The following is a 24,702-nucleotide window of genomic DNA, read 5'->3' as shown; positions in this document are numbered from 1 at the left end:
ATGAGATGAGAAGGTGGTAAGGGGACGGGGGGTTTAAGGGTATGGGGGAAGGGTATAGGGGGTGGGGGAAGGGTATAGGGTTGGGGGTTAAGGGTATGGGGGAAGAGTATAGGGAGAAGGTATGAGGGAAGGGTACAGGGGGGAAATAAGGGTATGGGGGAAGGGTACACGAGTGTGGGGGACAGGGGTATGGGGGGAAAAAGAGATCAGGGGAAGGAACGAGAGGGGAGGATATGGGGAGTTGAAGCGATAGGGTGAGAGAGGGGTTAGGGGCGGGGTTGTTAAGGGTACAGGGACGGAAGGGAGTGGTCGAGGCGTGGGCGGGTAGGGAGGAGAGGGGCGGGGTGTTTGGGGGAGAGGGGGCGGGGTGACGTTAAAGGGTGGGGTGGGAGGGTTGGCGGGAGAGACCGGAAGGGGAGGAAGGAAGCCCAGGAAGGAAGGAAAAGGGACCTGAACGAGCGAGTCCCCGCACTCACTCAAGTCACCCGAGCCGTGTTAAGCAGACGGGAAAAGAGACGAAGGGACGATTCGGGTGTTTAAACCAAACCCTCCCCCACGCGGAGAGGAAAGCGTGTGCTGAACCCCCGCTCCGTACGCACACACGCAGCGAATCCACGAGTGTTGTGAACGGTTAAGCGGATTTCTCGGCGTAACGACTCGCAAAACAGTACGTTCGTGTCACACGAAGGAGAAAAGAAGAGATGGAATAGACGACCTCGGCAGCATATTGACTTTTCAACAACTTTTTCACGAGTTCAACGCGTGTCTCACAAATGGTAGACGGGTTTGGCGGCCGTAAAAATCGCAAAACCCTAAAAATTACGTCACAATCTCTCTAAGAAGAGGACACCTTGATAGGTGAAGTGGTGAAGGAAAAACAAGTACAACAACTGAGTTGATTATCTGCTTTTTTTGCCGGATTGAAAAAAGTATTTCATCATAGTTTCAAGTCGTCCTGAAGATTCCTCGACGAAAAATATTGAAATATCGTCTAATATCAACGGACTGTGTGGACTACCAGTGCGCTCAGGGGAGCGTCATTTTTTCGCCGGGCACACCCACGAGACCCAGCTGCGCCAGACCCACGTGCTCTCTCCGCCCGCCGTCGGAACGGAAGCTTCCCGCTTGCAGCTCAGTGTTTTATGCCCTTCTTGCTTGGTGCGCCTGTCTCAGCCACGTCAGTATTGAAGCGAATATTTTCTCAATCGCTTGGTCAAAGTGAAGTTGCACTCGTCGCTCATCGTGTCCTGCAGTGGAATAAAACGCAGTCGCAACAAGAACGCAATAGGAAGATCAATACGGACACATAATTTTCATCCGCGCCAGAGAACCTGTTGACCAAGTGATTCCGGACGCCTCAGAAAGAAATTAAATTCTTAGAAGCCTGATCAGTGCTTTGTACCCCTTCAGGAGGAGGATATCTATTGGAAAGAGGGGTGTAGAGAACAGGACAATCAACCTAATCTGAATCGCCCAAATTGTAATCAGTTTGCTAAGGAGTTTCGTACTGTCCCTTAGATTATATCGGCTCCTCCACGAAAAACTAGACGACGGGAGCATACGATTAGGGGGACTTAAATAAATCTGTGAACAAAAAAAGTGCCAACCGAAAACTGTGCTGTTAACCAGAGGGGACGATCGGGTCTGTGGAACAACGAAGACCGCGACACGGCCAACGTCACAACCCATCGCGGACTCGCGACAAAACCACCCACAAACAACGCCACCCAGCCCATCCGACGTCAGAGAGGAGGAGGAGGAGGGGCAAGGAGAGCTCGTAAAACGGGACAGGGAGGTGGCGGCGTTGTAAGCTGTTGCGCTAGAGAGAAAGGGGTGAGTGAGATAGGAGGCGAAGAGGAAAGGAGTGGTGAGGGAACTTCACTTACGCACACACAGTCGAAAAAGAGAGCTCCCTACCACCTTCTCCAGTCCCACCACGACACCACCATCTGTTCACGGCTAGCAGTCGCACAAGACAAGAAGACTCGCCGGGAGCGCGGCGACATCCTTCCTGCCCGCCTTCCGGAGCTCCAGCAGAGAGACAGACAGAGAGGCCTTCTTACTCCTCTGCGTCATCCTTCGCCGGTGTCCTTCCTGTGAGCAGAGAAGAAGGACCAAAGGCCCCTCCTTTCCCTCGTCCTAACCGCGACGCGGAAGACTTCACCGCCTTCCCCCCTCAAAACCACCCCATAGTCTGCCCCGACATTATTTCGACCGCAAGAAGGAGGAGGAGAGAGATACGAAACGTCTGAGACTCACTCCTTTCCACTACCACTTTGCCGCCTTTGAGAAGGTAGGGTGATAAAGGAAGGGGAAAGGAAGAATCCAAGATAAGGCTAAGATGCAGGAGAAGAGCTGAGATCAACACGGATTAATCTGATTGCCTTTTTTGGCCCCTGCCCCCTTGAAAAGTACAGAGTGCTAGGCTGTGCAAGCGTGTTTATAGTGTTTTCGGCAAAATACTCATCAGCTGGAGCAAGTGCAAATCATACGACGCAATGTGTGCCAATTATCCATCTGATTTGACTCACTTAACGCAAACATTATCTATCGAAGGAAGAATAAGAAACGCGTAGTCACAGCCTTCACCGTATCAAACAAATTCTGCAGTTAGCCCAACTTGTCGCACGTGTACCGTTGGTATTACCAGAAGAAGTGGGGAGTATAATTAATATACGTACTGTTTTTAACCAACTTATCACCAGCCTGTTTCCCATCCCAGCATAACATTCTTAGCAATCTTCAACACCTCCAAAAGATACTCACACTAACACACTAACGCGGGGTACATAAGGTGTCCTCCTTCTTACAGCTGATCGATATAAACTAGGGAGGGATAAAAAGGAGCCAGGGAGGTGTGGGAAAAGGGGTAAAGGAGGAGTGGCACATATATATATGAAAAATAAGAAGTAGTAGCTGATACCCCCGAGAGAGAGCTTCCCTCCCAACAAAAGAAGAGTTGGTGCGGCGGTGACTGAGCGAGAGGAAGAGAGAGAAGCAAATAATAATAATAAAGAAGGAGGGGAGTGTTCCATTCTGCTGGTTTTTTTCGTAAGACTGGCGAGGGAGACACTTTTGAGAAGACCGGGAGGAATAGGGTGGGAGGAGGTGGTATAAAAAAAAGATAAGTGTAGCCGAGCGGGAAAGAAAGGCCCTGGTGAGAAAAAAAAACAAAATCGCGAGGCGAAGATATGGGGCCGGCTCAAAGGTGCAGATCCGCGGACTGATCCGTGACAGAAGTTGTCGCGCCACCCGCCGGGTAAACCTCTCAACCGCATCGCGCGGTGAAACGCGGAAAGAGGAAGATCTGAAACATTACTGTCCACAAAAGCGTGTTGCTGTGCTTGTTCTTAACCAGTGCGTCGGTTTTTTTGAAGATCGCAAATCATCCGCAAACATCCGTGACAGAATATACGCACACATTTTCCATACATGACATCGTGAAAATACCCCCAAGCATCCAAGAATTTCCCGATGAATGTGAATTGTGCGTGTGTTCCAGTCATACAAAAATTACAACTATCCGTGAATATCCGTGGTAATATTACGGACATTTCCAAGCATAACACCCAGCAGATAATCGTTGCTTGAGTTTAGATTTGCCGGAGATAGCAACTCTTCCGGTATCGGTGGACTGGTTCAGGGTGTCTTTCTGATCAATGACCCGTATTTTCGCCTGTCCGCCAAGGCAGCACGCGTTCGTGGGACACGAGGAAGGACGAGGACCGATTGTCACGCCGGGCAACCCCCGGCCGATCGCCGCAGACGGGGACAGCGAGGGGAGCCGCAGAAGACGCCTGGTGGAAGGCGGGGTCTTTCCCGAAAAGCTGCAAGCGTGATACTCGTCAAGATTCGACTCTGAGGAAACTAGAAAAGGCTAATCTGCACTATTTCTCTACCGAGGGAAACGACTCAGAACACAATCACCAATTCAACGCCCATCAGTTGGATGAAACAGCAGATAAAATCCCCATCAGTTTATAGATATCCAAACCTTACGGGTGAATAATATAAATAGTGCTGCAGTTATGAGAAAAAACATTTCTCCTCGAAAAGATATTACGCTATCGAACTAACGCACGCAAGAGCTCATGAAAATCAATAAAGTTGACAGTATAGCCGAAGATTTTCCCGTGTTTCTCATACAATACAGAGTGATATCCGGAACTGATACCTCATCCGCGACCGTCTCCTAAAACTCGCTGCTGTGCCATCACCTGATCTAACAGGATCTAACAGTGAAGGGGAAGAGTGCGCATCTTTCGACTCTTCCTCCAAGGGTCTAGAGACCTCATCATCCTTCCTGAAAGTCTTCCGTGTGCGGAGCCTAGTTCAGTGTCGACCTCTGTCCATTCGCACCCACACGAACGCACACAAGATCTGGCCCACACGTGTCTGAGAAAGAAGTAAGCGGGCGTGTGGCAGGTGAGGGGGGGGCGGGGCAGGGAGGTGTGTTGCGGGTGGTGGACGATCAGGAGGAGGAGGAGGAGAAGGGTCTAATCTCTGGAGAAGGGGGCGAAACGAGAACAATGCTGGACATCAAGACGTCGGCGGACTACCTGACCGGACGGACGGGCACGTTCACCAATTTCTCGATGCTGTTCGCCGGTAAATCACAGCCCCGGTCTCCGACCACTGTCCTTCCCGCCGGTTTCACAAGCGCGATCGCCCCGTGCGGTGACGATGTGATACACTGTGATATACATACACTACGTTCATCCTTTCGAGTTTGACCCAGTAATCGCGTCATATGTTAGAGGATAAAATGAGAGGACGCGTGTGCACATCTAGCTTTGTACTTTTATTTTCGATCGATGAACGCGGCTTCGCTACTTCGTGACATTTTAGGTTAGGAAAATTAACAAACTTTGCTTTCTGCAACTTAATCTTTAATCATCGACTGGGTTCAATACACGGTACGATTTTCAAGTGGTACAATAAACATTGGAACTTGGTTATTTACCAGGTCGGGTGGGTGGGGGGCCTGGTGTATAGCCAAGTACCAATGTTCTTTGTACCACTAGACTTGAAAATGATAGTGTATCGAAGCCAGTCGACAATTAAATGTTAAGTTGTAGATAGCAAAGTGTGTTTATTTTCCTAACTTAAAATAGATTTCTACAAGCTTAAGGCCACAACAATTCCATGCATTAATTCATGGCATCATTAGGGTCTTCCATAAATTTATGAATATGTAACTCCACATTTTTCCGCAAAGATTTATTTTCTGGGGGCTAGTTTTGTCACAAAGGCGATCATACTTTATGAAACCTTTGCAAAAAAACAAGTCGTCTTAAATAAGTAAATAGTTGTGCAAATTCATACTAAAATTGTAAGAAAAATTTATAATGACTACGCATCTAGTTTTCCGAAGAATCAAGAGCTCATTTATTCATACTTTTTATAAACTTTTATACTCGTGACAGTATAATGCTCTTACACCAAAGTGGTTGGTTCGAAAGAAGTGTTTGTGAACACGTGCTCTTTTTCTCGCTTCTTCTCTTTAAGATGGTTATCGATAAGCTCTTCATAATAAGAGCTCGCACTCTTTGCCACGCCCTCATTGTCACAGTATAATCGTATTTCCATATTTTTACATGACTACCAGTGAAGGTGGTATCGGTAGAATTACACTTCACTCCCACAACAGGAAAAACCTAAGCGTTTAGCCATGTGTCACATTCGAATTATAAACATTAGCGGATATGCTATTTTACAACTTCATCAAAACTAATTTTAATCACGGTTTTTGACGTACTACATCATAGAGAATTACCAATCACTTGGTATTCCTCTTCATTTTTCATTATTTTAACTTAGCCGTCTTAAATTCGTTCATACTCCTCCATTATGAATTCAAACTATGTTTTCATGCGATAATTCCCCTGGATGACAATATATCAAACGTTTATTTGCTATGAATGCCTGAGTACACTAGTCATAATCATAAGTATTTCCCTCAAAATGCACACGGATATACGGACACTAATTTATTTTAATTAAGCGTTGCATTTTTTTCATTCATCACTTTTAATTCTAAGCCAACTGGTTTATCCAGATAAAGGTGAAAACTTTGTCAATCTGCACAGCATGTCCTCAATCTTAGCGTGATTGGTCTTTCACTGGAAATTTCCAATAGTCCTACAAACTAGCGGCGAACAAAGCAACTATTATTAACTAGAACTTAAAAACGGAACCTTTTTAGATAATAATCCATCATCCATCCATCATTTCATTCAGCGCTTGCATGAAATATTCCAGTCTGTTGTATTACCTATTAGAGTCTCAAGTTCTATAACGAAAATGATAATCTAAACATTGCTAATGCATGCATGACCATTGTGAGAAACAAATTTAACTGATGATGTTTAAAAATGCAGAAATTCTAATAATATCTTGTTAAAATTTTAGTTTATACTGCAAAATGTGACCAATGAAACGTATATTTGAGTGGAAAACAATGTTTTGATCCTGTGTTTCCTCATTCTCTCCGCAGATACCACGTACAAAGGCACTTGGAGCTCTCACAGCAGTCACGCACAAGGTAAGAAGATTTATATCTCATTTTCTCTCTCTCTCTCGTATTCGTTCCCTTGATCGTTCACTCAGTCTCACCCCCTCTGTGAGCTCCTCCTGTGTATTGTGAGTTTACCCCCTTCCCCGATTCACTCTGAAAACAACCAATCCCATCCCCTCATTCAAAAACTCCAATCCATCCCAAACCACCCCCTCCTCCCTCCTCTGTCTGCCTGTGAGACCGCCAGCTCCACACCCCATTTCGATTCAATGGTTCCCATTTAAAACCAGCCATTGTGTCTTCACTCACAAACCCTTCGACACATGCATGAATCCTCCCCCACTTCGCACGGTGCGAATTTCTCACGGGAGGGAACTTCGGTGATTACTGTACGCATTCCGTCGCTCTCAGAAAGCGAGGAAGGGAAGCCCAACAGCACAGTGACGTGCCGCTATCAATACCATCGAGAGTCCGAATAATTTTCCTCGTTTTTTATTATAAAAACATTATTAATGTACCACCGAGAACAGCCCCTTTGGCTTAAATATATATTGGGGTTTTTAACTTAACAATCAAAGGAAATTCTTTGCCCTAACTTGGGGCGATCATCCCAGGTGTGACTCGAACCCGCGGCCTCTTACGTGGCAGAAAAGGAATTTTCCCCGTCGCCACCATTAGGTCAATAAAACACAATTATTGCCAACTCAAACCTTCAGCTCAATCATGGGACTGATTCATTAGCTGTTAAAATACGTTTCTAATATTATCGATAACTTCAGTATTAACTTTGTGATACGTTTCACTGTGGAAAATAAAACAGTACTCTTCTTAAGGCTCACATCATTAGTCAATAATCCTGAGATTGCTTTGACGAGGCTCCCCATTCCTCTCTTCTATCCGCCACCCTTGCAATTGTGACGTATTTATTCTCTAACGTGCCAGTATCAAAATCATCAAGATTCATTGACTTATTTCTGGTTTTTTTAGCTTAAGAGTGCAAATATTGCCGTCTCAAACCTTTATCTCGATCTTTGGACCGAGTCATACGCTGTTTTAAATATACTAATATTACTAATGATTTCAATCTTAAATTTTTGGTACGTATTCATTTCAAGGTAATAAAAATAATACTATATGCAAGTTCCAATTTATTATGATTACAACCACAAGACAAAACTTGTCCATGCGTGCAAAAGCCGCGTCTTTTCTAGGAAACATGTTTAGTAAACCTTATCAAGTGTACTATTTTTATTTTCTATAACATTTCTACCATTAACCTCCAGAGCCACCTTAAAAACAAAACATGTTATAAAAATATTATAGAAAAAAAAACAAAAACAATTTTTAAAATCGTGTTTTGCAATTTTTATAAAATATTGCGTTATAATATAATAAGTATTCGTAAAAAGTGCTTGAAATAGGAAGAAGATTAAGGTTGATGACGGATCTAATATAGCTCAATCACGAATTATTTACTGCACAGAACTTGTTAATTATTTATATAGGTATAACAAGCTTCACTATTAGCTGTGAGAAAGATAAACTTCTCTGATAAAACGTTCAATTTCATTTTACTGAATATAACATGTTTCTTGTTAAAAACAATTGCCCTTATGAACGGTAATTCATTAGCTTCACAACCTATTTACCACATTGGTTAAAATATGGTGCTACTTTTGTAACACTGACAAACCATAATGTACCTTCATATTAACCACAATAATATCTCCATGTTTCTGGGTTTCACCGCGTGGATTTTCTTTGTGACGACAGTTTCTCCGGTATTCCAACCAGTGTCTTCATTGACCTGAAGACGCCGGTTGGAATACCGGAGAAAATGTCGTCACAAAGAAAATCCACGCGGTGAAACCCAGAAACATGGAGACATCATCTAGACAACGCCGCGGAAAACTACGCATCAACCACAATAATAGATTACAATTGCCCCTTGAACTTAATTTTTTCTTCAGAGGATAATATTTTTCAAATACTAATTCCCTCCTCAAGGCACTCAAGCAGGGATAGGTCAGCATCCGAAAAATCTCCGCCACGCTATCACTACTACCTTACCAGAATAACTGCAGGCGCAACATTCTTTCATGATAATCCCTTATTACTCTAGGTCTTGAATATAAGCACTCGTTTTAAACCAAAAGAATGAATTTTGGCGCAGGTTTTTCTTTTGACGCTCACACAAAAAGGTTGAAGAGAAAAGAATCGTTAGTCAAGTGAAGTCTGACAAAATTGGAAGACTATTTATCAAAAAAACTAAGAAGCGTGCATTGAGATTAAAGCGTTTAAGCCACTAACATAGACATATGAATTCCGCCTGCTTCAACTCTCCAACTGTTTAGTGAAAAACTTCAAGCGGGAATATCTGCGGTTATTTTCACAATCACAATATTATCGCAAACAGAGCACATATTCTACCGGAAAGCGAAATCAATCAATTTCAAGATAATTACGAAAAAAGCACATCTAAATGTAGTTATCAAGTATCGGTCAATATTCGACGTTCTATGCCATTTCTGTTTTAGAAGTTGGATTTGAAAATAGATGTATTTACACAGGATATTTTAGTAACTCTGATAAGTATAGAAATATGGTAAATTACAAATAAAATATTAATACCATTATAACAAAGATACTACAACCAGGTGCACAATTGCATAACAATCGTGATAAAAAGAAATTGTGCATACTCCACCCCGCTACTTCTATATAGGTTGGGATACCAGCGTTTTGAATGAAATCAAAGTCTATAAATGCTATTTTTAATAAAACAAATTGAACTTTGGAAACTCAATTGTTCTCAATTTCTCATTATCGCATTCCTAAATTCCAAGTCAGGTTAATATTTATCATTCTCACATCTCGCGAAAAAACACGTTCCAATCATCACACACATCCAAACGGTTTAGAAAGGAAGGATTCGGTCACCTCAACAACATTCCCAATCACAGGCTTGTTTACTGCGGTTGCTGTAGCACCCACGCGCTATCTGCAAGGGCCGCAAAAGTTGCTTTGAAGCCGTAAAGGTTGAGCATAAAATTTAAACTGAAATCCTAAAAATCAAAGGTAAGAAAATAGGCAGAAGCTATAAATTCTAAATTTGAATTGTTATATGTTATGTTCATATGGGCACTTGATTTATAATCATTCATTTAAGAGTTGATTTAATTGGGAATTAAAACATTTTGCGCTTAATTAATGGCACACGAGGAAATAAAGTCGTATGCGGTGTCTTGATCACTACAATTACAATAATATATTCATTTCTCATTAAAAAATTTAAGTATTTATAATATCGCTGAAATGAAACCAATTTTTGGAGCTTTAGGTGGCATCATGCCTGTTGGTGGGATCACCTTCAGAAAAACAGCCGTAACATTGTGCATTTTGTTGAAAAACAAAATGCACAATAATACGGCTGAATCTTCCAGATGATTTTTTTCCATGCGTAGTATGTAACAAATACACGTTAAAGAAAAAACAATGGAATTGAAATAAAATTAACAAAATTTGAAAAAGGAATTTGTATTTAAAGTTTTTAATTTGGATTAAAGTTTAATTATGGATTTCAGTTTAAATTTTTGGATTCAATTCTATGAGATATCCCCTACTTCTTTTCGCTAAATACTGAGGTTTTCACATGCTTCAGGAAGGTGAACATATTGTTACTCTATTTATATCATTCCCTAGTGCTCGTTGTGCCAAAGTCGTGGAGTGCAACGAAACGCGTCGAGTGAAAATAAATCGAGCAGAATACAGTGTAATCTTCTAATTTTATCGTTGTAACAGAATATCCACTTCATCGTGTCACAAATCGTATATAATAAACAAGAGACAACCTTTTTACGTTAACTAAACCCATGAGCACATTCGGAATCCACGTGAAAAAATCCTAAACTCGCATAACTTCGCAATTATGGAGGTTGTTGATGTTACACAAAAAAATATCAGCATTCAGAGGGAGATTCGGAGAGAGAAAGCGAGAAGGAAATTGAATGCAGCGGGAAGGATGAGGTAGAACTGTCAACGGGAAAATGCCGGGGAGAGTGTGTATGCAGCATCGGGCGGTTTTTCATGTGCAAGCAGCGGCGGGTGGGCTGAGTTGACGGGTGGGGGGGAGCGGATTTCTGGGGGGGAGGGAAGAGCGGTTTCAGCGGGCGCGTACGTATGAGTGGGTGAGGCGGAAGGGGAGGAAGGACCGTTGGGGGGAATGCAATTACCGTCGCATTACCGCACTCGATATTGCAGCCACCCTCTCCTCCCGGAATCATTTCAGGATGCATCGCAGTGGCGGTCCCTGCCGGCCAGGGAATAAAAACAGAGGCATGGGAAGGTATTCAGACTCATGACACTTCAATATTTCGGCCCGACTAATATTTTATTCGATGAGATCACGAAAAAAATATGGACCAGATTATTATATTAAATAATCGCAAGGTTATCTTAATTTGTTATTTTGCATGATTTGGTAAACTTCTTCAATAAATAAATAACAATATTTTTCTACTTGAAATACTCTACTTTACTTTTACTTCTTACACAATGTGACAAACTTTTTAAACAAACTACAATACGTAGCTAACAATGCGTACCCTGTTAATAAAATAATTACCAAAAGATAATTACGAAATTATGAAATCTAAATTGATTCTCCAATAATTTTAAGCCGATGTATAAAAGAGATATTTTATATACGCCTATGTATTAATACAGAAGATAGAGAGATAATAAATAAACAATCACAGGCAATTTCCCACAAATAGTCAGTTTTCAGTGGCATCATATTTTCACTCATTAACCAAGGAAGCTCACGGTTTGTTGATTTAAAATCTTCCTATCACAATATTAATGAGTGGAAACTTCAATGAAAACACCAGATAGCCCAAATTTAATTGCTCCTGCGCGCTTTAAGAATCTATTTTCGCTATTGGCAATGACTAAAGCTTGAATAACGCGATAATTTTTTACTTCCTTCAGAAAGACAAATTCAGCGACCACTGCCATGATGGCCGAATAAATGACTGTGTCTCCCGTACATTTTCCGCGATGTCTGCAGGGAACGAAATTCATCCATCCCTTTTTCCATCACTCGGCACGTCCTTTTTTCCGTCGCTGAAACCATCGCTGGCTCTGTCCTACAGCCAATCAGAACGCACGGCCGCTAACAGCGATTGCAACGCCACGATTGGCTTCTAATTGAATGATATTTGTAATTTCAGAGAGTGACGTAAAAAGCGATGGGAAAAGGGATTTTGGTAATGACCATGTAATTCAGAAAACGATGGGCTGAGCGATCGCTATTTAAAAAGTATCGTGAGATTCAAGCTTTGGATACTAACTTACTCACTCCTTCAAAACTTGAAAATGAGACGTAAGGGTTCGAATATTTTTTAATGGCAAAGTTAAATGAAGCGGGTACCTACAATAACATTTCATTATTTCGCATAATTATCAGCTAGTTTGTTTAGAATATCTCTCAACATAACGCTCAATTTAATAGTAATCAGTTTCGGCAAATGCACGAAAGGAGAGAAGAGAGCTTAGTATTCTTTTTAGTGGACCAGGCCATCTTTGTTCCTAAGACGACAAGGCATTAAGAAAATCCAGGTTATTTGCTGATGAGAAAAAAAACACGCCGTGCTATTATAAAAGTCGACCGTTCATCTATTCATTGCTTCGATCGAAATGAAAATATCGACATGATGAAAGCGGTGTTATTTTCCACTCAAACAAATGGAAAAACGTTCTCTCATTAATACGTATGAATTAAAAACCATTAATAATTTACTTCTACCACTAAGGAAGGTGGCAACGGCCACTGATAAATAAAAATATTAAGTCTTCCCCTAAGTGTCTCTTTTCACTGCGCCTAGGAGCTCTTTTTCCAGTCTTTAACATTTCGTATATTAAATAATAAAACTAATTCGTTTCTCACGCATTTTTTACAAGTCATATACACACCATACTGTCGAAAGTTGTCCCTGATTTCAAGTTGTACTAATGTTTTACAGCAACCAACTAGTCAATGTAAATGAATGGAGAATTACAAAGTTTATCGGTGTCGATTATATCCCGCATAGTTGATATGCCTTGCACCTTGCTCAAATTATTTTAATATACGAAGTAAAGGGGATTGGAGACTCGCGGAGCTCCATAAAACAACAATTAAAAACTTGAAAGTTTTAGTCTTTAGTTTGTTGCGGTGCCACCGGCTCTGAATGTCGTACCGTCAAGGTACTTGCGTTGCATACCATATAAATTTTCAAATTTCATATTTTCATTTATTTTGGGACAAATATGCCTTTTATACACAAGTTCATTATGAATTGAATTAAACCAAGTACTTTACCAGTTTTTAAATATCAGATAAGTGTTTTGCATCACATATTTTGAAAGGGTATTATGAAGAGGCTAAAACGTGAAACCTGAAACGTGTAATACCTGTTATTAGATATAAAATTAACGAGTGATAATGTCTTTTTAAAGATCTACGCTGGAGTAGAATGTGGTCTTCCAACTATGACGCATGCTGAATCAGAATGGTTGCTAATTCCCTGTCATACTTCGCATAATGCACATTAGTGTCGCGTACGAAGGTATACATAAAACCCACCCAATTAAGGGAAGACTCTTCAATCTTACATCATAAAAAAATATTGAATCAGGAGCACAAGCTAGATTCGTGAGCTTACGGAGTGATACAAGATTGTAATGATCCAAAATCTGAATACCGCAGCCACCTTAAAAAACAGTAAATAAACGGTATAAGAATGGACTGAAAAAGATCAAAGAAATCATATTGAAGAATTTCCAAAGGTTTCTGTCAACATATCACTCTGATCCTAACACAAGTTTCAGCCAATCTAACATCCACTAGAATTTACGATATATATTTACATTACTTTCGAACATGATGAGAAAATTAGAGGGAAATGATAATAAAACGACGTGGTAGGGAACTTTTTTTCCAGGGTCAGACGGCTCGAATCTCTTTTTCCTTCCTTTAACGAATGAAAAAAAACTTCCACGCACCCACGTTCTCGGAGTATTAAGCAACTCATAAACCATCAAACCAATATCTCTTCCCGCTCTCGAAGAAAAAAAAAGCGTATATGGCTCCGTGATGCATTTAACCTGAGAAAAGTAGGGAGGGAGAATTTGTTTGAAGGGAGAGAAAAGACTAGCGATGGAGGAGGCGGAAATGAAGGGGGAGGATAAGAGGGGTGGGCAAAGGTAGGGGCTAACACTGCGCCTCTATGTTTCATATTCACCCACGCACCCCAAGCCTCTCGAGATTACGAATTACGGAGAGATAAGGGGGGAAAACTTGGCCATTACCAGCGGTCGGAGGAAGGAAGAAAGGTTGGGGCGGGAAGGATTGGGGGGGATGACGTGGGTGCTGGAGGTTTTTATAGGTGAAAAGGAGGGAGGCATTGGGATGAGGAGGAGGAAATGGTGGTCGGAAGTGGGATGAGAGGAGTCGGCGAGAGAGGTTGCGGCCATCGCAGAAGCTTATGGGAGATGGATTCGTTAGGCACTGCGTCAATACCCTGGAGACTAATGGAGAACGCGCATCGCTCGGAAATAGTGGTAGGGAGTGGAATGAGGAGTCGGCGAAAGAGTTTGCTGCCGTCGCAGAGGCTTATGACAGATGGATTCGTAAAGCGATGCGTTAACACCTTATCGACGAAAAGAGAACGCGTTTCGCTCGGAAATGGTGGTGAGAAGTGGGTTGAAAGTAATCGGCGAGAGAGATTTCTGCCATCGCAGAAGCTTATGACAGATGAATTCGTAAGGAGATGAGTCAATATCTCAAAAACGAAACAAGAACGCACATTGCTTGGAAATGGTGGTCGGAAGTAGGAATGACGAGTCGACAAGAGAGATTGCGGCCATCGCAGAAGCTTCTGGCAAACGAATTGGTAAGGCGCTGGGTCAATACGTGAGCAACGATGAGAGAACGAGCATCGCTCGGAAATGGTGATTGGAAGTGGGATGAGGAGAGTCGGGAAGAGAGATTGCGGCCATCGCAGAAGCTTATAACAGACCATTTCATCAGGTGTTGTGTCAATACCTTAGCAACGCAAGGAGAATGCGCATAGCTCCCGGTCGAGTGGCAATTTATCGTGACATACTGTTATTTTTATAACTTGCTTTATCAGAGAAATGTTAATAGGATATTACACCAAGCATGTACAGTGTGACAGGTGAAATATCACAGTGGCTACTTTTTACCCAATTTATTCTCCTCAAGTTTTTGGCTCGCTTTTCTGAAGGCGCCTTTTAAAACACAAATTTCGATGCAAATTGATAAACGAGGTAAAATCAATGAATGTGCAAACATCATTCAGCTTCGCGCATCTCGAAAAGTGTGTCATCTTTATCCTTTGCACATTTTTATTAGGACAGATTATCATTAAAAATACGATTTTTGAGCTATTTTACGAGAACTATCACGAACACATCTTAATATGCAGCACATGGTCAGTAAGACAGTGTATGGCTTAAAATTCGAATTTTGTACTTTTTAAATGGAATTATCACTAATATTGACAAACTAAACCGTTTGTGTTCCAAAGAAAGTTAAAAATGGAGATTAAAACAGTGGAGTAACTATGGGGGGGATGACGAATAGATCCCCTCCCCCCAACGACTCATAAAAATATAAAAAATATTTAAAACTATTGTCTAGTTTTGACATGTAATAACTGCATCTGCTTCAAGTTAGTTTTTATGTGACAAAATGATATATAATGTATTTCCAGGTATGTCATTTTTCAAAACATTTTCCGAACACCTTGTTGCCAGGGGGGGGGGGATCGCCCTCCCAGGCTCCCCCATCCCCCCCAAAGCTTATGTCTAGTCACGCCACTGGATTAAAATGTACTTTTTTATCCCCCTGGTACTTAGTTTATGGTTTTCCATTGTAGCTCCACCACTGCTTCGGTCCAAAACTTTTGCGAGGGCTCCGGGTGAAACCAAATATATCGAGGTGAAATCAAAGAGTAATACTGTTCAATGAAAAATGTGTCATCTTTATTCTTGGCGCATTCTCATTAAGACAGTTCATGGGTTAAAATTTCATTTTTGAGCTATATAACGGGAAATGCCATTAATATTATCACACTAATTTATACATGTTCCGTAGGAAGGTTAAGAGGCAGATGAAACTTACAATTTTCATCGCACTGGTGCTTAGTTCATGGTTTTCTATCGTTGTTGCACCACTGCTTCGGCCAAAAACTTTCGCGAGGGCTCTAGAATGAGCTTGTGTGGAGGAGGAGGGAGTGGATAGCGGGGGGAGGGGGGTGTGCGAGGCAATTTTTCGGGAAATAGAAAGGGGAGGGTGGAATGAAGGACTCGACCGCGGTAAACGACAGGAAATTCGACGTCGGCAGAGAAAGGAGGATTTTGGGATGGGGGTTTGGGAGGGGAGGAGAGAGGGTTAGCTGGTGTTGGGGTGGGGAAACTGGATTAACCTCCGCTGCCGTACACGCGGAGAGGGCAGAGGATTATGGCGGGCGGGCAGAACAGGGGTCGACCGACGAATGCGCAATCGAGGAAAAAAATAAACCCCGAACAACATCATTCTGATTTATTTTTCATTTTCTCTTCGAATCATTGCTCTGAAAACGCTAGTAGAAATCTTTCTGGCGTCAGGAGGACGGCATTATACGTAGAAATCGACGAAATTCAAAACCTGAAATGACTTAATAGATTCAAAAAGTAAACGTTGTTGTGTTCCACTCAGTAATTGTTAAAATACTCAATTGGTTCCAACATATTCAGGTAATTATTTGCCAAAAAACAAATAGTTTTTTATGATGAGAACAAAAGAAACTGTGAACCCCTTTTGTCAAATATTATGTAATAAGAAATCAGTTTAACGGAACTGATACGATCCTAGAGTATTTTAGTTCCGTAAATAGGGCAAAAATCGCTTAAATTAAAACCCTCATACAGACTGCCACCATTTATTTGGAGGTGTCTATATTTGAACAACGTCTTGGTCTAGCGACAGAAACATTATAAGGGAAATGCGGGTTACGGATCTCTTAGTTTGGTTCCCCAAAACCAATATTTAGATACGCCACTGCCACAGAATGATATATGAATGGTTTCCTCATGTCCACGTCGTATAACTGCGTGAACACACAAGAAGGACGCGAGAATTTTAAAATCGTTAAGGACAAACCTATCAAAGAAATCGAGGCAGACAAGTTCGCATGAAAGACACAGAAACATCGCATAGCAGCACTCAAGATCAAAGGGGCTGTGCAAAAGGTATTCCGACCAAGTTGGTCACGCACTTTTCTCCCGGTCAAAGCAAAAGGCAAATGCCAGCTGGCCAAGGTCGAAAAAATGAGACCATTTCAGAGTCATGACACATTACCACCGAAGAATAAGAGAATATTGAGAAAGATTCAGAGGGAAATCCAAAAACAAATTCAAATGGAGAAAGAGGTAACGTGTTCACCGGAATTCCATGCAACGATATGCGAGAAAGGATAAGCCAATAATGAATAGAAAATTAAAAAGCACAATTGGATCAAAACCTTACACCAGAAAGCTCGCTAAAAAGGAATGAGATAAGAGATCCAACTACCCCTTGTCTAACACTAAAATTGCAAGGGAGTTCCATTAAGTGAGATAATTACGGTAACTTTGCCATTTTAAAAATTGCTCCCTCGAAAAACTTCTCGCAGCACCTGATTCATTTTATCAGGAAACCTAATGGAGGCTTTAAACAATTACGCATCATACAGTTTTCAGATTTCCTTAAAAATCTTTTCTGGGAAAACGCTCACATTACATGACAAAGAGAAATCGGATTGGATTCGATTAATCCTTCACCGACATGATTATGGGGCCTGACTCAAATGCAGAAGCCGGGGGTTTAAGGAATACGGGATTGATGATAAATAATTGAACCGTTGCACTTACCATATTATCTTATAACACAACGTCCTGCTACATATGTATTTACTCTCTTGCGGGAAACTCCTTGTGCAACGTTAGCAAACTTTTAGTCAAACTAATTGAGAAAACTACTCACAATATTCCAACGAATCCTATCCAATAAGAGCCCGCTAGAAGCCTTTTCAAGGGGCTAATCAAAAGTCACTTGACCGTCGGTGCGACTGTTTATATGCAGGTCACCAATTACACGACCCTATCAGCACACAATACGATGGCCGCGTAGGACGTGGAAAAGTGCTTTGGTGGATTTTAAAAATATTATCTCTTTCTCTGTAAAGCACTGCATGAAAGAGCTGAATTTACACGCAGTTACGCCCACGGGTGTAAAGTTATGGATGAAGTTCGCCGTGTAAAAATATTAGTCTTAGCCGGTATTGGAACCGGGATATTCCGATTGCCAATTAGGCGTACTTCATACGCCTGACCAGCAATCGGAATATCCAGGTTCGAGTAGCGGCTAATCCTAATATTTTTTCGCGAACATTACAAAAGAGAATCCTCAAGTCGGCCTCGGAAAGTGTTGTAACCCACCGCGCATTTAAATGGGTTTACAAAAGTCGCCACTCGTGTCTCTGACGGACAAAGAGATCCGAGATTCACAGAGAAATAAGGTATAATTAGCGGTATGAAGCGAAATGTACACACATGATGATTTTATCTATAGAAATAATTACTTTTAAATTCCATTCCTTGCGATAACCAACATTTTACTGCAAAATATTGGAAACAATCTGAGTGGATCGCATTGCACTCATCACCGCGCCGCGGACATTTTTGAAAACCGATTAAAATGCGACCGAAGTGGCAACAGAAATCGGCCTTTTAAGGAATGGAATTGGGCCTTTTCTATGCAGTCCCCTAGCTCATCACCATGGCAAAACCCTCCGCTCAAACACCCCGCCGTGGACGACCGCACCACCCCTGATTAAGGAGAGGACTAAGGGGCCCACCGCCATATCACAACCAGAGAGTATTTAAATAGTCATAATATGTAGTAGGAATTCATTGCTGTTAATGTTAAAAATATCACTACCATCTACAAAGGGAGTAGTCATTCATATCTGAAAGTCGCAATTCATAAAAATAAATCGGTGCTTCTAATAGAAGGAGTGGAAGAATCATAATTTAAGATTGAAATAAATATTCTGTACGCAGCCATTCTCTCGCAAGCTTGAAATAAAAGGTCGTGAAATAAGTTGTCCAATTTTCAAGAGTTGGTGAAGCCATCAAATCTTGTTGTTTATGCGTTAAAACTTTCGATATGATACCATGTTTCCGTTTATCTCTTGGATATTCATATTCCTTTACATTTAACTAATCTATCACCAATAAGGCAGTCACTCTGAAGCAGAGATTCAAACGCCTAAAACACTTATTGATAACGTCAAAGCAAAGTAGCAATATTCATGTTTAACATTACTGGCTTTAATTCGTGTAACCTTGCCATTCTCATAACAAGCAAGTGCATACAAGTCAAGCTCCCCGTCTCCCTCTGTCACAGTCCTTTCCTGTCCTTCACGTTCCACGTCACCCAACCCTTTTTTTCCCCCGGGGGCATATCAACCGAAGGGGCACGAGTTTAGCGGAATTCATTTGCTTCCAGGGAATCTCCCGAGTGGAAGGATCATGGACGGAGATTCATTATTTTTTTACGAGTAACTTTTTTTGTGACCCGTAAATCCGAGCATGTTTTACAGACCTGTTTTCCCCGACCTCGAGATCGCATTGTGTCGCCCCCGCGCCGGAGAGCGGGATAAGCTCGAAAAAAGAGAAGATCGCGGGGCGCAACCGATTCTTTCCCCATTTTTACGACCTCCTGGATGCAAGAGTGCCTGAGATGACGACACACCACCCTCCTATCCCCCCTCACCTCTCTTTGCTACGTCCATTTTCCATCACGCAGCGGAGGGGGTTGTGGGTACTAAAACGTAAAGTAGGTCCCAACTTACGCATACACCGATCCGTAAACCAGTTGAAACAGCCCGGCTTTCTTCTAAATAGCATTATTAGTTTTGAATCCTTTTGCATAATGTTCATTATCAAATAATAATGTCCAGCTTAAGGTAGATCAATAGAAAATACACACATAATTTCTCTCCAAATAGGGTCTATCTAATACATCCACCGGCCTCATCAATCAAGGGCGAAACCAACTCCAGAAAACCTGCTTTTCTATTGAATATAATAATTACTCACGAAAATTGTAGCTCCCCTGCTCATCATTATCATAAGTCAACGACCCTATGATTGGTTTGACGTAACTCTCCATTCCTCTCTCCTATCCGCTAACCTTTTCATAGCGACGAATTTCTTCTCTTGTATATCCTTCAAAACCTGTCCCATGTAATTCATTCGGTGCCGTCCCTTACCCTTTTTCCCTTCCCCCTGTCCTTCTATGAATATTTCCATTCAGCCATTATGTCTCATAATGTGGCCAACTAAATTGCCCCACCTTCTCATTAAGGTTTTTATGAGAGATCTCTTTTCTCCCACTCTTCTTTGCACTTCCTCATTACTCACACAGTCGATCCATTTCATCACCATCAATCTTCAGCAGCACAAAATTTCTAATGCTTCCACAATCTAATCATAAAAGCCTGCTAAAATACCAATGAAAACACACGAATAATTCCTCCCCAAATAGGACCAATCTAACGCAACCAGCGACCTGATCAATGAGGAGTCAAACCAACGTCAGAAAACCTGATTTTCTATCGAATACAATAATTATTCATGAAAAGTATTGCCACCCTGCTATATTTTTTAAATGTATGCCTCTTAAAAGTTAACAATACGCAACATATAATATTTTGCAAAGAAGGACCCACCTTAATAATCCGCCAACGTCTGCTTCGAACGACTGATAAATCAAGAATTGGTAATTTTGTTGATGCTTTTTCGTTAAGAATACCGGGTGCAGGAATCTCTGTAATCGTCAGCGTCATATCCACCATGTGAAGGGTTGACCGCTGTTTTCAATAGATGACATCATGTTTTTGACAAGTTTAGCTCTCTTGCAGTATCTTCATGACCTGGCCGGATGGCAACGTAGCAATTCAAAACTATGACGGGCGTAGACTCTTGAAATTGGACTCTGATGACAATTGAATATGATTTTCCATGCGCTTGAAAATCAATTCCAACTACTTGACCTATTCATCTCCTCCAAAAGATTCTACGATCCACCGAAAGCAGCACAAAATCATTCAATTTTATTTGGTTACAATCCAAGGTTTTTGAGACGGTTGACCTCATTCTCATTAGGATTCCACAAATCCAGCATCTCTCTTTGTTTCCACATTCTAATGGGACCAGATAAAGGATAAAATTTTAGAAATTTAAAATGACGGGTTCACGAGGATTAAGTACCTATTCTGCATCTTTGAAAGGCATATGCTACGGAACATGATATGTCAGAAATTTACCATGAGAAATTAGCATCATGCTATGCGATACCGACCCAATACAAGCAAAAATAGTGTGTAATGGTCCTTTTCTGATCATCATCACAAATGGGGAATTTTTTCTCATGGCAATTCTTGTATATTGTCTCTTTATTTTTCATTTCAGTTACGTATATAAGACTTCCGTCAAACTACTAAGATACGAACATGTGAAGATTTGGATAAATTTTAAAGAGGAGTCTATCGCTGGAAATATCTCATTGCATGACAAATGGCAGCTAGGTTTATCTTGAACTTCGACGGCACAAATTGTCCGAACCCAGCAGAAGAGTCGTTCATTATTCATCCCTTTAGCGTTCAAGTTTCATCTTTCAAAGTTCGCTACGATCCAAACAGTAAATATCATGAGGCTAGACTTCAACACAGTTTAGTAGAAGAATTTTTTTGCTCCCAAAATAACAACTTTTATTCCCAAAATGTCTCATCAAAATAGCGACAGGTCGCACCACACCATTCATTAAGTCTCCAAAGTGACTGTGATGAGAAAACCAAGTTATCCAGCACACGGGAACTAATTTTTAAGCAAACGTATCGAGACGCAATAGAGCAACAATTTTATTCCGATTTCGTGCAGAAAAACCTGAAAAGATTTTATCTCACTCTTTGTCATAATATAGTTCTGGAAACACGTTTCGCTCCGTACAATGATCTACAGTTCAAAACCGTGTTTTATCATGCATTTTAGACAGAGGCGCTATCTTCATCCTCGATAATTTAAGCGCGATGGCCCACATGGAGGCACTGTCATCGTTTAAAATGCTTTTTTACGTACTATTTTCGGTGGCAGAGAGTAGAACGCAGAGGATAGCGTTCAATCCGAGGCTGTTTAACTCTGTAATAACCTCACCTACGAGAAACAAAACGTTAAGTTGGATTGATGCCACGATAGAAAAGCGGCATTACTCCAGGAGTGGATCCACACTCATCGTCAGACAATGACACTATACCGAGGAGATACAGTTTCCATAGAGATATAGTTTCGTCCGGACAGAAAATAAAAGTAGTCCACCACCGCGTTCCCAGAGGTCCTTACAGCAAGCTATTCAGAACTTCAGCGACGTTCATTGTCGCCGGCACCCCTTGCCGTCTCTCTTTCGTACATCAGAAAACAGAATCGCGAAGCAAAAGAGAAAGATACAGAGGAAAAATTTTCCCCTTTGATTTGGCGTGTGCGCTAGAGAGAATGAGAAAAGGCGTAGGATGGGGAGGAATGGAGAGAGATGGGAAAAAGTGACAAAAGCGCAGCGGGACCCGCTTTTCGCGTTTCGATGTCGTCGACTCGTGCGAAAATTAAAAAAAAAAGTCTCCCTTGATTTTCGACGAATCCGTGTGCGTGAGGCCGACGCGTGTGATATTGTGTGAGGAGGGAAAAACTTTCCGAAAACTCGCCGCTCGGGCGACTTCCATTGTTTCTCGGGATCCGAAGAGGAGTTGTTCCCATTTAGTAGTCTCTCCCTTACGTGGGATCCATCCCCTCCCCCTCTCTACTAATTTTCACCCTTAGGCTATGCGAAGGGAGGGTTTGGAGGAATGTCTGAGGACGAGATCCAACGAGGTGTAAGGAAAATAAGAGAATCGGGAGGTAAGGAGGTTGTTTGACAGGCATGCTGCGAAAAGTAGCCTCAAGTAGGCATGGGCGAACCACTGAATTTACTCAATCGCTCAAATATTCAACCCGAAGTTTGTTCTGGGTAAGTTAGGGTAGAGCTCACCCTGAACTTAGCGACAGTGATGTGTCCCGAATACACAGCTGTCGGAGGTCAACCGCTTTACAATCGGTAATCCCTATAACCTACGACCATTGAGACCATACTTTCGATATCAATACTCGATTATAGTGATTACGGATTGAAAATCGGTTGACCACCGATAGTTGGCTTAATACCGGCAATGGAAATGATGCTAACAATACCGAAAAACGACTGCGATAACATTTATTATAACCTCTAATCTTCCTTAGGTTTAATTTTTTCATTTCCTTCGATTTTTTTCATTTACTTCGTTACAATCAGCAATAAATCCGAAGCGTATTTTACGTGATGAACGCTGAGATAATAAAGGCCGTAGACTTCGAGCGAGCCTACAGCTAAAGCGGGAGAATGAATTCAGGTTCATAAATTAAAGTTTCACAAATACATTCATACGTGAATGTTTTGTACGAATTCGATGGGGATGTGAGTAGTTGAACTGGAGTTTCACGTCAGTTTTTTTTTTCTCATTCCTCCGCTTATCTCGCTCCGCTGTTTCTCCTCCTTCTCGGTCTTCACAGACGCCACCCGAGGTGGTGACAAAAGAGAAACTCCGTAGTGAGGTTTCGATCGAGAGGAAGGGAGAAAATGATAGAGGAAGGAAAAACAAGATAAATACGATGCGCGAATATGTCGGCTACGTACGCAGAGGGCGCCAGTACGTGATGGTACCGAGAAAAACTGTGGTTGCAGAGGGGAAGCAACATTTCGCAATCATTCCGTCCCTGACTCCCCATTTAGTACGTCCATACAGCGCGTAATTACAACAGAAATCTTGTGATATGGCGTAATATATATTTAAAAATGAGAGGAATAATATTATACATACCATATATGGTCAAAATACAAATACAATTGCGAAGTCAAAGTATATATTACGAAAAAATAGGTACCATCTCCATCTAGCTAGTATTCTTTTGAGGCTACCTTTGACGCAATCTTTCAAACGCAAACTGATCTTAGTTAGCATAATTTAATTATCGCGGAACTCTCATTTTTAATCAGCGCATATGTAACGCACATAAAAAAAATTCGCCTTCAGTTACGAAACCAACTCTATTCAAATGTTTCTTTCAAAACCATTCTTTTTAGATCAAGACTTTATTTTTATTAAATTATTAATTATTAGACAATTATCAGATTTTTAGTTTTCTTCTGAGAAGAGGAGAGTACGATTTGATGCAGCTCTCAACTCGATTTTCAGATGAGCTAATCCTGTTATATCTATGTAGTTTGTGTCATTGAAACCCTTCTTACTACTAATAGCAGCCTTAATCATAAATGATGTGAATTAGGACAGCGTCAGAAAAATAATATTTAATCGTATCAATATTGGGCGCAGCTTTTGCATACTGCGCTACCAGGTTTAGTAGGTACTCGTGCTAATGTTTGCTATGGAGAGACAAACATAGCTAAACGGAGAGAAGGACAAATGAGGAGATAACATGATAGTAATATCTGAAAAGAGGAAGGAAAAGGTGGCACTGAAATTTCTAGACATTTCATACTATTTTGGCAAATATCCACACCATTAGAAAACTTGTTTCTCACGGAAATTCTATATTTTAGGGAGGCAAAATGAAATTAAGTAGATAAAAACATTAGCCTTGAAACGAATTAGCTTTATGGCATTAAAATGCATTTTATTAGTGACGGGTGACCAGCTGGTTGACATTTTGGGAATGGGATGTTAAAGTAATGAAGACAAACAAATGCCTAAGAGGATAGGAAAAAAAATCAATTTGAATTTTACAGCGAATATCACTTCCACAGATATTTTTTGTGATTTTCCCTAACAGTACATGACTGTACATACACATGAAACACCATATAATTGCCACATTTTCCACAGGAGAAGCCGCCGTGATGATGATAGATGGAATTAAGCAAAGGTCGAAAGAATATTATGCGATCGTTGTATAATGGCGCACTCACAGAGCGTATTCTGTCATAAGGAAAAGAAATAAGGAAATCACAAATC

General features: G+C 41.3%; 1 protein-coding gene across 1 annotated transcript in view; it reads left to right on the top strand.

The window, feature by feature from the left end:
* The first annotated feature begins 445 nt into the window (after window positions 1–445).
* The window catches only part of LOC124159255 (transcriptional regulator ERG homolog), a 194,301-nt gene continuing 170,044 nt past the window's right edge, over window positions 446–24,702 (top strand). Inside the window, exons 1-2 of the mRNA XM_046534935.1 lie at window positions 446–4,608; window positions 6,497–6,544. Coding sequence (XP_046390891.1) covers window positions 4,530–4,608; window positions 6,497–6,544 — 127 coding nt within the window. The 5' untranslated portion in view covers window positions 446–4,529. The remainder of the gene's footprint in view (window positions 4,609–6,496; window positions 6,545–24,702) is intronic.

Source organism: Ischnura elegans, chromosome 5, assembly GCF_921293095.1.
Source record: "Ischnura elegans chromosome 5, ioIscEleg1.1, whole genome shotgun sequence".
Lineage (NCBI taxonomy): Eukaryota > Metazoa > Arthropoda > Insecta > Odonata > Coenagrionidae > Ischnura > Ischnura elegans.
The sequence above is the reverse complement of the archived record's forward strand: the minus strand, read 5'-3'. Positions and strand labels throughout refer to the sequence as shown.